The 15,313-nt window shown below is 39.4% G+C and overlaps 2 protein-coding genes across 3 annotated transcripts; both read left to right on the top strand.

Moving 5' to 3' along the window:
- The first annotated feature begins 1,284 nt into the window (after positions 1–1,284).
- On the top strand, positions 1,285–2,994 carry LOC121799359 (LEAF RUST 10 DISEASE-RESISTANCE LOCUS RECEPTOR-LIKE PROTEIN KINASE-like 1.2). Its single transcript, XM_042198705.1, has 3 exons — positions 1,285–2,135; positions 2,393–2,440; positions 2,788–2,994. The coding sequence occupies exons 1-3, from the start codon at positions 1,385–1,387 to the stop codon at positions 2,904–2,906; spliced, it is 918 nt and encodes a 305-aa protein (XP_042054639.1). The 5' UTR covers positions 1,285–1,384; the 3' UTR covers positions 2,907–2,994.
- Positions 2,995–10,150: 7,156 nt separating this feature from the next.
- LOC121799791 lies at positions 10,151–15,255 on the top strand. Of its 2 annotated transcripts, none has more exons than XM_042199267.1 (4): positions 10,151–10,484; positions 10,822–10,991; positions 11,447–13,283; positions 14,586–15,255. In XM_042199267.1, exons 2-4 carry the CDS (start codon positions 10,843–10,845, stop codon positions 15,084–15,086), a joined length of 2,487 nt encoding a protein of 828 aa, XP_042055201.1. In that variant the 5' UTR covers positions 10,151–10,484; positions 10,822–10,842; the 3' UTR covers positions 15,087–15,255. The 2 variants fall into 2 exon arrangements, with proteins under 2 accessions (XP_042055201.1, XP_042055200.1); XM_042199266.1 differs by having other exon boundaries at positions 14,574–15,255.
- Positions 15,256–15,313: the final 58 nt, after the last annotated feature.

Here is a 15,313-nt window from a genome sequence, read left to right as displayed (position 1 = left end):
GACCAAAATATGAAAGATTTTGCAGCGAAAGATTATGATTTATTAGTAGGGACAGTTTTTGGTGATTGTTAGCTGGGATATAAATTGCATGCATATTCGAAAAGTAATTGCTCTTGCCCATGCCCCCAACTTAATTGCCTCGTAACACAGGCTGAACTTTCAACGATTATTAATGCGTTCGACAGAGATTAAATAGATATTCATGAACTGGAAAATATTTTATTTCAATTTTTATGTTTATTGAATATCACAAATGGGGACTTCTGTTCTAATGAAATCGAATTTGTCACTCATTTAAAAATAATACGTGTCAAATTTAGCGATCTGTACTGTATATTTAATATTTATCCCCACTTGCTTTTATCAAAATGGTACTATACTGGAAACCGAAGTTATTAATTGACATTTTTTTCAATTCTTGCTTATATTTATTAAATTTCTAAAAATATAGAATGATAATGGGATTTAAAAATAAGTTTAATTGGAATATAGATAAACTAAGTAGTGACGAAAATTATTGGGGCAAATGTCATACTCCACTACTATTAAAATGTTTGAAAATTAGGTTTGGGTCACCAAACCTGGCATAAGTCTAAAATGCGCATGGAAATGTTTCTATCAATTATCATCGTCATATCACTCTACTTACTTCGTTGACTTATTTAGATGTGACTATTGCAATAGTAGTAAAATTAAAGCATAGAGTACTATAGATTCGGACTGTTCCAAAATTTAGAATAACTTAATTTATGATTGAATAATTATCATGATTCTATATTTCTATAATGCACATCTGTATTTGGTGTACATAGACCATAGATGACAATAATGATTGAAAATTTTAAATTTTATACAAGTTTGTTAGTTAATAATGCTGCACTTTTATTAGTATATACGCCCCATTTTCATAAAAAAGTCTCATTTTATCATTTTAGGGGTTTATAAAAAATAGTCTTATTTAAAAAATAAAAACTTTCTTTCATACTTTATTCATTTTTTCTCACCCATTTTTTACTCTCTCTCTTTCTTTCTCCTATTTTATCTACTTAATCTCTCATTTCTCATGTTTTACTAATTTTTCTCTATCCAAGTCATGACAAACAAAAAGTAAAACTTGAGATATACAAATATACAATCGTCGATAAAGAAAGTCAATTTAGCACGTAATATATCTCTGGAATAATAGTGCTGGGTGAATCTTTTTTGGAAAAAAAAATATAGTAATTCCCAATTGATTGATCATACATTCATTTTTCAAATAACATACATACATTATTAATAAATTAATTAAATAAATATTGGGTGGTTCAATTGCCTAATGAACAATCCCGCGTGAGTATTAGCACAAAACCTCACTAATTATTGGGATACAGTGTTTTCATCTATGGCGCCAAAAGCTCGCCTTCTTCCACTTCTACCCCTCATCACCACCTTCCTCTTCGTATCAACGAATGTCAATTCGGTCAATTCTCCGCCGCCGCCGTCGTGCGCCCCCTTCGACTGCGGCAACGGCCTCACCCTCAGCTACCCATTCCACCCCCAAATCCACCTCCCACACTCCTGCGGCTACCCAAATCTCGCCATCTCATGCGCTAAAAACCAACCAATTCTCCACATCTCCAACAATCCCTACGCCGTACAAAGCCTCAACACCACCGATAACTCAATCACCGTCACCTACGGCGGCGAATCATGCCCGATCGCCGCCCGCGCCGTCGCGCTAGATCACTCCGATTACTCTCCCCTCAGCTACAACACCGGCAACAAATTGGTCCGTTTCCACTACAATTGCACCGTGTATCCGCCGTCGGCTGCCGGAATTAAGTGCCTGCAGCGCGGCGCGAAGCATTCGTACGCATTTCTGGAAGGTTCGGAGCCAGAATCGGAGTGGATGAGCCACTGTGAGTCCAGTGTTGTTGCGCCGGTGATCGAGAGCGCGGTGGATGATCTTCGGAGTGGATCAGGGAATGCGGTGGAATTAGCGTTTAAATTGGCGTGGGAATTGGTTGATGGATCGTGCAAAGTGTGTGAGGAGAGTGGGGGATTTTGTGGTAGTTCTAACGGTGGTGATGATCGGAATTTTGTTTGCTTTTGCAGTGATGGACGACATAGTTCGCTTTCGTGCCACGTGTCTGGTAAATTCTCTCATCATTTTATTCTGTAAATATATTTCGTCCTGTATTTTTTAAGAATGAATAATTGTCATTTAAGTTATATTTTTTTAAATTTGATTATAAAGTGGAGTAGTAATTTATCCTATTATTCTATAATTAATTAAAATTAAAATTAATATGGTAAAATCAAACGCATGAGTAATAAGTATATGTAATATTACAAATAAGTATCACCACTTTCATTATAGTTAGTGTACTTATTTATTGTAAATTTGCAGGTGAAATGTCGCAGTCGAAGACATCCCAACTTAATTATGTGGCAATTGGTAAGTAATATAAATCCTTCGGTAAATGCAGTATTAAATAGTCAGGAGGCTGAGATTCCAACATTACGAGACATAACCCTATAAAAATAAAATTACTAGACATTATTAATAAAAACTGTTATAGATTAGAAACGATATAGGAGTACATATGCAATGGTATAATTATTGCTAAATAATTAGTAGAATATGGAGTACTTAAATTCCAACTATACGTGTTAGCTTTTATCAGAAAATCAGCTATAGCTAGTGCAAAATGTGCAAAATGGAGTATACTTAAATTCCAACTATACGTGCAAAATGTGACCTAACTAGTACTTAATTAATTATGGCTGTTAATTTTCTGACAGGTTCAGTTATTTTTGGAGGTGTGATGTTGACACTTACTGTTACTGTATTTTTCATAAAGATGAAAAATGGTGTGCCAAAATATGGATTTAATCGTCTTCCAACAACTTCTGGAAAATAAGTCTATTAATGTTCACATTTAAAAAAGGGTGAAAAAATTGTACGTTCGTTCACTTCTAGTTTATCTATAGAAATTTGTTGTTTAATTACTTTTTGTGAGTAATTTTTTTGAGACAAGAGACTTAATTTTTAATACTCCCTCAATCCCTAAAAAATAAACAACATTTAAACTAAATGGATTTTAATGCACAATTAATAAAGTAAAGAACGATAGAAATAAAAAAACGATTGGAGCAATGTTAGTGGAAAATGTAACTCTATCTCATTAGAAAAATAAAATTCTTTAAATAAAATTAATTTATTTTTAAAGAACATTTCAAATGACAAATTATGATTTATTTGTAAGGACGAAGAGAATAAAAAACAAATGTCCGGTATACTCCTACAAAATTTGCATATTATTGTCATCGAACAGAAATTAATTCCTCGCAATATAATACTACTAGTAAAGTTTTAAAGAGTTAAGAAAAAAGTGATTAATAAATGCTTCAAGTTAAATATTGGTCAAATTTACTCAGGCTTGTGGGAGAAGAATCAGAAAATTAATTTAGATTTAGTACTTATCAGTAAATGCCCACCTAATTATTCGCCCCAAATCACCTATTTTCCTCTTCCACACTTCTTCAGTTAAAAATGGTTTCGAGATAAAATTTAACTTGAATTTGCTAATACGAGCAGTCACAATATAAATACTTCGATGCACTCAATATACTTTGAGAAAAAAGTTTATTTCATTCTCATGTCTTTAAATTATAGCAAGAATTAATTCGACTTTTAGAAAATTGAAATGACATGCATCATCGTAGTCGAATCCCAATTGACATTTTAGATTACTGAATGTATTGATTTTAGTTTATAGTAATCGGTAAAGTATGAAATATAAAAAAGAAAACGAATACAAAATATCATCCGAGCTCCATAAACTTCGAATTAATAACATTTAAACTACTTTTTCATTGTTTTTAATTTTTTATCTGCGAAAATATCCTTAAAGCCGTGAAGGTCAATTCAAACAATTTACTCTCTCGTTTTCATTAAAACAATAAATTTATCTCTTTCCTCCTTATCTTTTTCACTCTTTTTTTCTCTTCTTCTCCATATTAGCCAAATATTTTTAAATAACCAATAAACAGAAATCAAAATTATAAACTTAATTCAATTTTTTTTAGATTTTACAACATTTCCAACATAATCACTATTCAACAAACAAATTAATCACTTATAGAATAATCAACCGATCGATCAATCACCGACTCGCAAAGGTACAATCACGATTGTTGTCGCCCTTAACCTCAATATCCCGTCCACTACCACAGTCATGATCGTGATCACACTGGTTGTCAGAACCGTCCTCGTCAAAAGGCTTATCCTTGTGAAAAATGCAACATTTTTGGGAGCTCTTTTTATTCATAAACTCGTTGTCTATAGTTCCTTCCATGCCACCGTATTTATTCGGAAGCTTTAATTTCAACACTAGCGAATCCCTAATTTGCGACTGCTGGTTGGAGCAGGAAGATGACGAAGTTTCGAGGGACACAATGGTGGTCGTGCCCGTATCCGGTGCCGTATAAGGACTGGTAGTCAATTCCTCGCCATTGTTGTGGTTAAAGATTGGGTTTGATTGATTTGAATTGGGGGGGAAAAGTTACGTCGTTTATAGGCCTAATCTAAGGTTATGCTCCATTTCAGCCAAAGTTCAATAGGGAGTTGATTTAAAACTCAATTGATTTAGGATCGAGCGGGATTATCCAAAAATCAAAAGTTAGCAACTGTGCATTTGTTAAGGGTGCACTCCCTTAACAAGATTCCGGCGATGACGAGCGGTCGACGACGGAAGGATAAAAGTGGACGTCACGGGCTTTCCCCGCGATCAGCTCCAAGAACAATACGGAATTGAAATAAAAGCGTGAAAATAAAATAGAAGGATAATTGATATTTCTTGATTGAATGAAATGAATAACAATGTCCACTATTTATAATAGTGGATACTAACTTAATGAGCAAGACAAAAGATATGAAATAGATATGCATCCCTAAATATCTAACTAAAGAATACAACTAAATAATAATGCAAGATATGAAAGATATATAAATAATAAACGTATCAACTCCCCTGCGGTTAAAATCCACCTTGTCCTCAAGGTGGAAACCACGACACAACGAAGAGCGACGCGAACATAAGCTTTGGCGAGCTCTCCCCTCCTGGATCAAACGCACACCAAATAAATATGCATCTTCCTTCATCATATCCCTCCAAAATCACCAATGGAGGACCGTGTTGGATACGAGTCACGACAGACTTCGAAACAATATTGTGGTCATGTTATTCCAGGGCTACAACGGGGAGCATGTCAACGCGTTCAAGAATACTCAAACAATGTGTGTCAATGCGCGGAGGGATCAACCGTGCATCAGCGTCGAGCGATGTTGATTGATGTTTCATACTTGCAACATCACCGACATGCAAATCTACATAGAGAACGACAATTTTCGTCAAACCTTTTGGAATGACATATGCAACTTCATCTCCAACAAATGCACCTAGTTCAGCACCTCCTTTCTGAACCAATTCTTCAGATTCTACTCCAAGCCCATTCGTAAACAACCTTCTCCTATCTTCTATTCCTACTTCAAGCTCATGCTTTGTTGTCTCTGATGCAGCCTTGTGCTCATCAACATGGACTTGAATCTCGGTTCTCTCTTCATATTCATACATATTTGTTTCTAACTCCTTTATTGAGCTCGGAACTGCAGCTTGTTGAGGCAGATCAGGTGGCGCTGTCACTGGCAGTGGCGGCAGCTCAAAAGGCGGTGCTAGAATTGGCTGTCGTGGCGGGCAATCTGATCGCGATAGTGGTGGTGGCTGCTGGTAGTCTTGGTGGGGTTGGTTTGCAGCGATGGTTGTTGTTAGTGGTGGTTCCCAACAATAAGTCTGTTGAGCCTGGGGCTGATCGTATAGCTAAAATCCGAGTTGTTGTTACCGGATAGGCCGCAGATCCCAGCAAGTGGGTTGTCTGAGCGCGGTGTGGTGTGGCTGATGAGGCGGTTGATAAGGCTGATCATATGGTGAGTATCCCTGCCGCGTGCACAACCTTGGCGGGTCCCAACAAGAGGGCGGTGGTGGCGAGTACAAATCTGGCCCATAGGACGATGGTTGCTGATACGCAATTTCATGGCGCAGCCTTGGCGGGTCCCAGGAAGTGGGCTGGCGAGCTTGGTAGAGATGGTGTTGTGGGTGGAGTCGCCCATCCTGTGGATGTGGATATGATGGCTGTTGATCGAACTCTCTGATTGGATGGTGCGGGGGATGATATATGGGCTGCTCAAGTTCTTCCATCGCGTCCAATCTCATGTTTAATCTATTACAGTTTAATCTATTACAGAAAGTCGTCATCCGGTCACATAGAGAAACGATATCCTCGGTGGTGTAACGAGCCATGAGTACGACAATGAAAACACCAATTGTTAAGGGTGCACTCCCTTAACAAGATTCCGGCGATGACGAGCTGTCGGCGACGGAAGGATAAAGGTGGACGTCACGGGCTTTCCCCTGGATCAGCTCCAAGAACAATACGGAATTGAAATAAAAGCGTAAAATAAAATAGAAGGATAATTGATATTTCTTGATTAAATGAAATGAATAACAATGTCCACTATTTATAATAGTGGATACTAACTTAATGAGCAAGACAAAAGATATGAAAAAGATATGCATTCCTAAATATCTAAGATATATAAATAATAAATGTATCCGCATCCTCTAGAAACATCCTGTCAATTGGTGCAAAAACAAGCTTCGAGAAAAGGCTCCGACAACACTCTCATCTATTCAACAACACATCTAGAGATGACGAGGAGAAGAAGAGCTTCATAGCTTTAAGCCTATTTTTACCCAAAAAAATTTGAAATAATACAAAAATAATTAAATTGAAATTTATAAATCTCAGATGGTAAATGATAACTAGTCCAAGTTAGTGGACAAAAGAAATGTCCACTTTTTCGAAAAACAAACAAAGATAAAAAAGAAAAAACACCATTTTTTTCTTTATCCCAAAATGGAAGGCTATTGGAGCATTTATGAGGGAGAAGTTAAATGGAGAGATAAAGAGAAATAACTATTATATTTATTTCTTTTTAATAAAATTTCTTGTTCTAAAGAAAAAAAAGGTATTTGAGGAAGTATTATATCTTCTTTTATTTTGAGAAGTTACATTTACTTCTTTTTTAATAGAAAATGTTTGTTTGTTTTTCTAATTTACTTTATTTCCTTCGAAATCTATTACTACTTTTTAAAAGGTATAATAACTTTTTGAGAAGGTGAAAGAGGGTTTTAGACTTTTAGGAATCCAAATTTTTAAGAGTAAAGGGTTTATCAAAACATCTCATTCCCCAATTCTATTCGCCTCCATTTTCGCGATGGACGATGATGACTTCAGCGACCTTTATGCTGACGTCGAGGTGCAGGCAAGCTCGGCAATCAGCGCTTTGCATCGATCGACAGAGTTGCTGTTAAGAGTCTCCCCTCTTAACTTGCCGAGAACCTGCGATTAATGCGAAACAAAGAAGACTCCGGCGTCCTTGAATGGATCGGCGGAACAAGAAAGCGTCTGTGCGCGGGATTCGTTCCCGTCGGGCAGGCGTCTTCTAGGGTTTTTTGGGAGTTCAATGATAGTCCCGGCGTCCCGTGATAGGATCGGCGGGGGTTCTAGAGGCGGCTGTGCGCGGAGGCTCCTCCGTCGGGCAGCGGCGAACTAGTGTTGAAAGTAGACGTGTGATTTGTGGGCAAAAATATCGTAATTCTCATTGATTGATTTCCTTCAAAATAATAACAATCTATCCTATATATAATACTAAGCCCTAACTAACAAGAAAGATTTGGTGAATCAAAGATTACTAAATAATAAGATATAGGAACGTATCAACTCCCCCCGGTTAGAATCCACCTTGTCCTCAAGGTGGGAACCACAAACCAACCACGAGAGTTGAAGGCAAAAGCTTTAGCAGGGCGTCTCCTCCGGGATCAAACACATATCGAACAGTTGAATGTCTTCCTTTATCACTTCCAAGAACACTCAAATATGGCGCGTCATTGCACGGAGGGATCAACCTTGCATCGGTGTCGAGCGATGTTGATCGATGATTCATACCCAATTCTCCCGCGTTTAATTCAAGCTCATCCTCAAACAACCTTCGCTTCTCATCCATTTCTTCTTGATTGTCCAGTATTTTCATATCCAATCCAGCCAGGATGTCATTAACAAAACTCTGATTCTCCATGCTCTCTCTCTCGCTCGGCTTCTCCATCAACACACTAAAATCTTTCTCTTTCGGCTCCAAACTAGATCGAAGGGCTTCGGCTTTATTTTCTTTCTCTAGCAAAGTCTCTGTAGCTTCTCTCATCTCCAATTTCTTATGTGTTGGAACACTAAGATCATCAATCTTCTCATCATATGCCCCAACGAGCACTTACCGCGGCGTATTGTCGGTCTTGACGACCTCTTCTAGGGGCTCGTCGATTGGAACATCAACATCAAGAGTAGCGCCCCCGTTGTGAAAGGCGTTGTTGGGAACATCCTCAACTAGAATTCTGTCATCTATATTTTCCTCAAACGTTGCACTCAACTCAGCGAGGAGGGAGGAATGCTTCAATCTATAAATACGCCACTTCTCGTTGTAATCACTTACTGCAGCTAGATGTGCTGGGTCAGGAGAACAAACCATGAGACTGGGAATATTGGGCAGACCACGCTGCTTCCCCGAATCAATAAACCTGCTGGACTGTTGAGGCGGGTGCGTGGCAACGGCAGACAACGGAGCTGTGCGGTGACTCAGCAGTCGGTCAGACTTCGAAGGCTGCAAAGTCTGCGGGCAACGATTGTCGGGCGGATCCCAACGACTAGGCGTACCCAGTGGTGGCTGATCATGGCCGCATATTGGTTGACGATGTTGTTGATATCTTGGTGGGTCCCAACATGAACCCATGTGAATTCTCCCCTCGCGACGATATCGATCTCTCTGCCTATCAAAACTGCGTCGCACATCTTCCAAAAATTCTTGCCACGTGACGCATTCAATATTTGCACCATAATTAAACACCCACTCCGAAGCCGGGTGGTCGAACAACATAACCGCGTAGGGAAGGCGCTGGGCATCGGGAATCATCAAATGATCAAAGTAATATTGAACCCTGGAGATCCAATTGGTCGCCTCGCTGCCGCCGAACCTCGGCGGCTTCATTGTCACTTGATTCTTGGCGAACCCTGCTGCAGATGCTTTGTAATGACGAGGGGGATCCCAGCATGAAGTAGGCTTGTCGAATTGTTGCGGATAGCCCCCAAACTGAGTGCGTCCGCCCCGATTTCCGTGGAAATCCCAACCTGAACCACCTCCGTCTCTAGCACCGCGACGGCCCCTGTCTTCGAGCGCCGTATCGCGAAAACCCCAGTCAGCGTTCTTGGAGCGATATCCGCCCTCGCCTGATCTCCCTCTCCTTACGTCATCACACACCCCGTCATCACCATCGTCAAACCCTAGTGGGGGTTCCGTCTTGCGTGACAAACACGGATCCAAATTTTCAAATCGCCGATCCGCCTCATTCCTCCATAAATCAAATTTATCCATCTTATCTAGCAATCGATCTAATTTTCCACTCACGGTATCATCATGATGAGAATCACCGTGTGGACGCCCCTCCAATTCATCATCCTCGATCGGTTGCCGTTGAAACACCTCGTTATGTCGGATGTTGAAATTTAGACGACGCGAGGCTCCGTTCGCGAACGTATCTGGGCGATGGCCGCTCCAGGCTGTTTTGCCGTTGTTGTTGAATCGATTCATGAGTACGTCGATGAAAGCACCAGATGTTAAGAGTCTCCCCTCTTAACTTGCCGAGAACCTGCGATTAGTGCGAAACAAAGAAGACTCCGGCGTCCTTGAATGGATCGGCGGAACAAGAAAGCGTCTGTGCGCGGGATTCGTTCCCGTCGGGCAGGCGTCTTCTAGGGTTTTTTGGGAGTTCAATGATAGTCCCGGCGTCCGGCGATAGGATCGGCGGGGGTTCTAGAGGCGGCTGTGCGCGGAGGCTCCTCCGTCGGGCAGCGGCGAACTAGTGTTGAAAGTAGACGTGTGATTTGTGGGCAAAAATATCGTAATTCTCATTGATTGATTTCCTTCAAAATAATAACAATCTATCCTATATATAATACTAAGCCCTAACTAACAAGAAAGATTTGGTGAATCAAAGATTACTAAATAATAAGATATAGGAACGTATCAGTTGCCCTTGCGGAGCCGGCGTATTTCTGCATATGCTCCGCGAGGAGAACAGAAGGCAGCTGTCGAGCGTGATGCTTCACGTGAGGAGGGGGTGAAGGGTGGTGGTGGTGATTTGAGAACTTTGCCTGTAGAGGGTGAGGGTGAGAGTGCGAGTGAGAGTGTGAGCGAGAGTGAGGACGGATTGGCTAGTCGTGGAGTTGAGAGAAAAGTTGGTGAGAGCTGTGAACGTAAGAGATATGAAGAAATATCTGGAAAGGAGAAGAGTGTGAATGTTGGGGATTACATCTCTCAGTCCCAGAGAAAGGTTCTGATTATATTTATGTTGACTATTTCAATGTTGGTTATGTTGTGGTTGTTTATTTGGGTTTTAGTTACTGATTAAGGCTTAGGATCGTTAGATAAGCCTGAGAAAGAATAAGAATCCATTGTCGTTGATTGCTCTGTGTTCGAATGTGTTACATATGATCTTTAATTTGCTTCTCCTTGTTGGCTAGAGTTGAAACTGGAGCTGGAGATTGTTAGTTTAGTCATCAACTCATCAATTGTGTTTTTGATTCCTCTACAGTTGTTGGTTGTTATCAAATTAGTTCCACCTTTTTCTATGTCATACTTATAGTATATTGCTTGGATTTCGACTGCAGTATGATTCCTCAAATTCTAAGATGAAGAGAGTTCACGAAATGGCACAAGTGCGGAGAACATCCAGGAAAGGGGACGAAGATGACAGAAATCGCTTCATTAGTAGAGGTAGTGAGGATAACCAACCTAACTATGGACGGAAACATGGAGGACAGAAGATTACCCCAGAAAGGTCTTCCCTACAACCAATCTCACTAATGGTGCTGTTGCATTACGTTGATGTTTCAATCAGGAGTCACTCTATATATGCTCATCCGGATAATGTTGAGATGCATCATATGTATTGCAACCATTAGGGATATATTCAATTGTTGTTTTATGATGTTTTTAGATATTGTTAATATTTGTACACAGTACACTCAAGGCACACTTTATCTGGTTTTGTGATCACCACTTGGCTAAAGGATATGTTGGGTGAGATGCAGAGATAAATGTGAAGGAAGAATATTTATTATGTATATATTCACATTGTAGATTATACAGATATGTTTTGGTACAGGAGGATTTTGAGAAGGAGAATAGTTATTTTATTTTACTATTGTTCTATATTACATATTGTGTTTCATTCTAAATGATTATATGTTCTAAACTCTTATAACTTTCTGCCACATCTGATTACATCTCCAGGCATACAGCAGCAAGCTATCCTGTGCCCTTGGATTTGGATAAGTGTGGAAGTGTGCAGATATCCGATTCTGTGGAGGATAGCCCATGTGAAGTCTCTGTATGTGATTCAGATGGCATTTCCGAAGCTTCAGATGATACAAATAGAAGAAAATCAAGGTGCATCTCGAATAAAGTGTCATCAGCACGAGAACCTGAACCAGTTAAAAGTAGTTTGAGAGAGCGTGGTCAAGGTTACTCATCTTCTCCTCGTAGTGCTGCACTTGGTAGCAGATATTTTGGGAAGAGCCCTAAGCGTTCAAGGCACTCTTCACCTAGCTTAGATTGTGAATTAACCGATCAGAAATATCGTCCTCCCAAACCCTCTGAAAGACGTGGTGTCAGACGAGGAGGTACCAGAGATGGCGGATACCGCGAGAGATGGAAAGACAGCATGCGGGAGTATTCTGATCAGCCCAAGAAATCTAATTATGGGCCCTATTTCAAGAACCGACCTGATGAGGATGCTTCTTATGCAACTGATGCCAAGCATCTCTATAACAGGCATGTTAACTATGAAAAAGAGAGAGCAATAATAGATCACAAATATATTGAGAGTGATATTCTTTACCGAGGCCACTCAGAAAGAATGTTGACTTACTCAGGTGAACGTTTGCCTGATCATCATATGGGCCAGCCATTCATGAAAGACCAATACTGGTGGGACAATCCAAATAATAGATACAAAGCAGGTCCCCCTGAAGGTCACAATGCTAGGGAAAGACGAAATTTTCTTTACAAGAGAAGTAGTCAGATTGATTATGAACCTAAGGAATATGATAGGTATCATAATCAGAGGAAACATCATTTTCAGGGTTATAGCGTGGCGTTAAAGAACCTATCACTGAAGTACTCCTCTGCAGCTGACCAAAGAGGCACTCAGTTCTTGTATAAAGGAGAAAGCTGGCATCTCAGGAGTGGAACCAGACAAGACTCTCTGTCACCACTACATGACAGATTTGTGGAAGGAAAGCATAGACGAATTCTCCCAAGTAGTGGTGGAGGCCATGATCATTTTGATTGTGGATATGATTGGAATGTAGCTCATGATAGACGAGAAGTCGAGAGCTCTTCAAGGGGCAATAGAAGACGTCATAGTCCTCTGAATAGCTCAGAAAATCTCTGCTATATTGAGAATAAGGTTAATGACAGGAGGAACATCAAGCATCGGCCTTTTCCTTTTTATTCTTATAAGGAACCTTATGCTTCTGGCAGGGGGGACTTTCTAGGAGCTTCTGGGCCAAAAACTGGGGTTGTTCAAAGAAACATGAGGTGCTCATGGAAAGAAATGCACATAGAATATGATCAGTATTGTACTGATGTCACCACTTCTGTTCCCAGAGAAAGCCTCAGGTATCGTTCCCCTGAGGATTTTCATGTCAAAGAAAGAGACTGCCAACCATCTTCAAACGCCAATTTCAGAAGAGAAAGCATCAAGGATGGTCGGTGTCAGGATCATTTTGTTGGGAGAAGAGGCAATCTACACTCTGAGGTCTTCCTTCCAAAGGAAAATGTATGCAAGTCCAGGCAGCAGGCCAATATTGTCATCACCTCTGAGGAGCCATCCCATAATTATTCTAAACGAATTTCGAAGAATGACGAGACTGGTGATAGACCTGCATCTGTTTGTATTGTTGGACTTCGTGAAAGAGAAATGGGTAGGCGGAACTCCAATATATTGGGAGAAGATAGTGGTAATCATTTTGATGGGTGTCATGAATCCACAAAACTTAATGGTCATGCTCATATGCATCCGATTAACCAAGATTCAGTTGATCGCTTTTTAGTTATGGGAAGAAAGGTAAAATTGAGGAAATTGAGGCCAATTATATTTACCATTGTGTTAAATATAAGCAAGTGCCTTATATTTGTAGGGCAAGCATATTTTAATACAGTGTTGTCAATCCTACTGCATTCCCCTCTATCATTGCATACGCTTGTTCTCACAATTATATTTGTGATGCAAAATTTTCCAACTATCAGTAATTTATGTTGAGGAATCTAATATGCAGGCACATGGTGTTGATGTAAGTGCTTCTTTGACTTCATATTTAATGACATCAATGTTCTATCATCAGTGGTATCTAGTTGGGATCGCCTCTAATTTGTGGATCTAGTTGATCTTGTAGCATGTAAATCCGTTGAGGTTGTGGCACCCCTTTTAGGTCCAAGATAGTTTCCTTGTTGCTGCCATATTCTTTTTGAAACTCTTGAACCTTCTTTGATACACACTTGTTCCAAATTGTTAGTTCTCTGGCAGAAGGTTGGATGTGGTTAGGTCGCTTAGTCCTTGCTGTGATAAGCTTTGCACAGGGTATGCGATATATTTTGAAACTTTCTCCCTGCTAACAGTTTACTCTTGAAAATTGAAATAGAATTAGCATCTTCTTAAATTATTCATTTGGATCTATTGAGTGTCTAATCTATAATATCATCTGCTAATAGTAATGATCAATGATTATGTTTTTATTATACATTTGTTGTGTTATTTATGTTGCAAAAGTTAGAAACCCCATACTAGTATGTTAAATTTTATTTTCAGGCAATAACTTTACTTGTTCTAATTTGCACAACTGAAAACCACATTTGGTCTGAATTTTTCATCAAATGGTATATACCTCAGCTATGTGCATAATAATCTTCACATGCATAATTTATCTAGATGGTGACAATTGATTCTTTTTCATTCATATCATGATAAGGCTTTTCACACTGTTGATGTTAAGCTCACAAGGTATCTGAAACTGATCCGTTTGTTATGCATGTGGTTTTGTTTATAAGAATTGAATTCTTCCTTGCGGTCTCGAATGACCAATTAGTACCTCCATAATGCCTTCATTATGGTTTTTAATATGGTTGTAGTACTACTGACAAGTTAAATTTGAATATGAAAAATCATCCTCCTTGCTTGTTTGTATAGTTTATGCTTGCTATCTCAAATTGTTTTCTTTTAGCTGTTCTTTAGTTTCCATAACTTGTCAGTGATATTCTGTGCTGTTTGCATGATCTGTATTATTTGTTCAGAACGATCCGGTCATCATTCTTCACTATATATTGTAGAACATTTGATTTTGATGTCCACATGTGGCAGTGCACCTTTCAGTCCTCTATAAGAAGAACCACCGAAGCCGGAGAAGATACATACTATGGTAAGAGTGACCTCGCGGGTTTGACTGACAACAAGAAACCAAATAATTCTGAAGACATGGACAAATTCAAACCAGATGAAGGAGAGGTAGATGCTGGTCTTAGCCACAGAAATCAGCCGAGTAAGTTCTCGAAATATCATCAGAACCACTCTCTGGACATTGAGGAAGGCCAGATCATTGCTGAAGAAATGCAGAATGAAGTTGAATCACATATCAATGCTTCGGGGAACCTGGAAACTACTTCAAATGATAACAGAGTGGTTGCGAAATTGGATGATGATAAGATTAAGGAGATTATAACGAAAATGGAGAGGCGAAGGGAGCGCTTTAAGGAGCCCGTAATGACGAGCAGGGATGGTGAGAAGACTTTCTCCTTGCTGCCGGAATTGATCGTTGAAAATGCTGATGCTAGGCTAGAAAGACCAGCTAGAAAAAGGAGATGGCTTGGAACTTAGATCAGGTTTATTTCTATTACAAGTTTTTGCTGTGGTAACTGAGCTGCAATTTGATTGTACTTGTCATATGTAATAATCTGTGGCTATTTTCACCTCATAACATGTTACTGCTGCTTTTGGCTTTGCTTTATTGTCATGGAAATTAATTGAGTGTGAGTTTTCTGCTTCAGTGGCACATACCTTAATTTTGTGATATAAAGTCTGTAAGAGTTTCGTAGTTATATTCA

Source organism: Salvia splendens, chromosome 4 (genome assembly GCF_004379255.2).
Source record: "Salvia splendens isolate huo1 chromosome 4, SspV2, whole genome shotgun sequence".
Lineage (NCBI taxonomy): Eukaryota > Viridiplantae > Streptophyta > Magnoliopsida > Lamiales > Lamiaceae > Salvia > Salvia splendens.
The sequence above is the reverse complement of the archived record's forward strand: the minus strand, read 5'-3'. Positions and strand labels throughout refer to the sequence as shown.

What these genes read in the sequence shown, in the direction of transcription:
- LOC121799359 (XM_042198705.1), top strand. Translation starts at nt 1,385, where the DNA reads ATGGCGCCAAAAGCTCGCCTTCTTCCACTTCTACCCCTCATCACCACC. An exon ending in GCTTTCGTGCCACGTGTCTG is followed by an intron (nt 2,136 to 2,392) that starts GTAAATTCTCTC and finishes GTAAATTTGCAG; the next exon opens with GTGAAATGTCGCAGTCGAAG. An exon ending in ACTTAATTATGTGGCAATTG is followed by an intron (nt 2,441 to 2,787) that starts GTAAGTAATATA and finishes ATTTTCTGACAG; the next exon opens with GTTCAGTTATTTTTGGAGGT.
- LOC121799791 (XM_042199266.1), top strand. Translation starts at nt 10,843, where the DNA reads ATGAAGAGAGTTCACGAAATGGCACAAGTGCGGAGAACATCCAGGAAA. An exon ending in CAGAAGATTACCCCAGAAAG is followed by an intron (nt 10,992 to 11,446) that starts GTCTTCCCTACA and finishes TTACATCTCCAG; the next exon opens with GCATACAGCAGCAAGCTATC. An exon ending in TTTTAGTTATGGGAAGAAAG is followed by an intron (nt 13,284 to 14,573) that starts GTAAAATTGAGG and finishes CACATGTGGCAG; the next exon opens with TGCACCTTTCAGTCCTCTAT.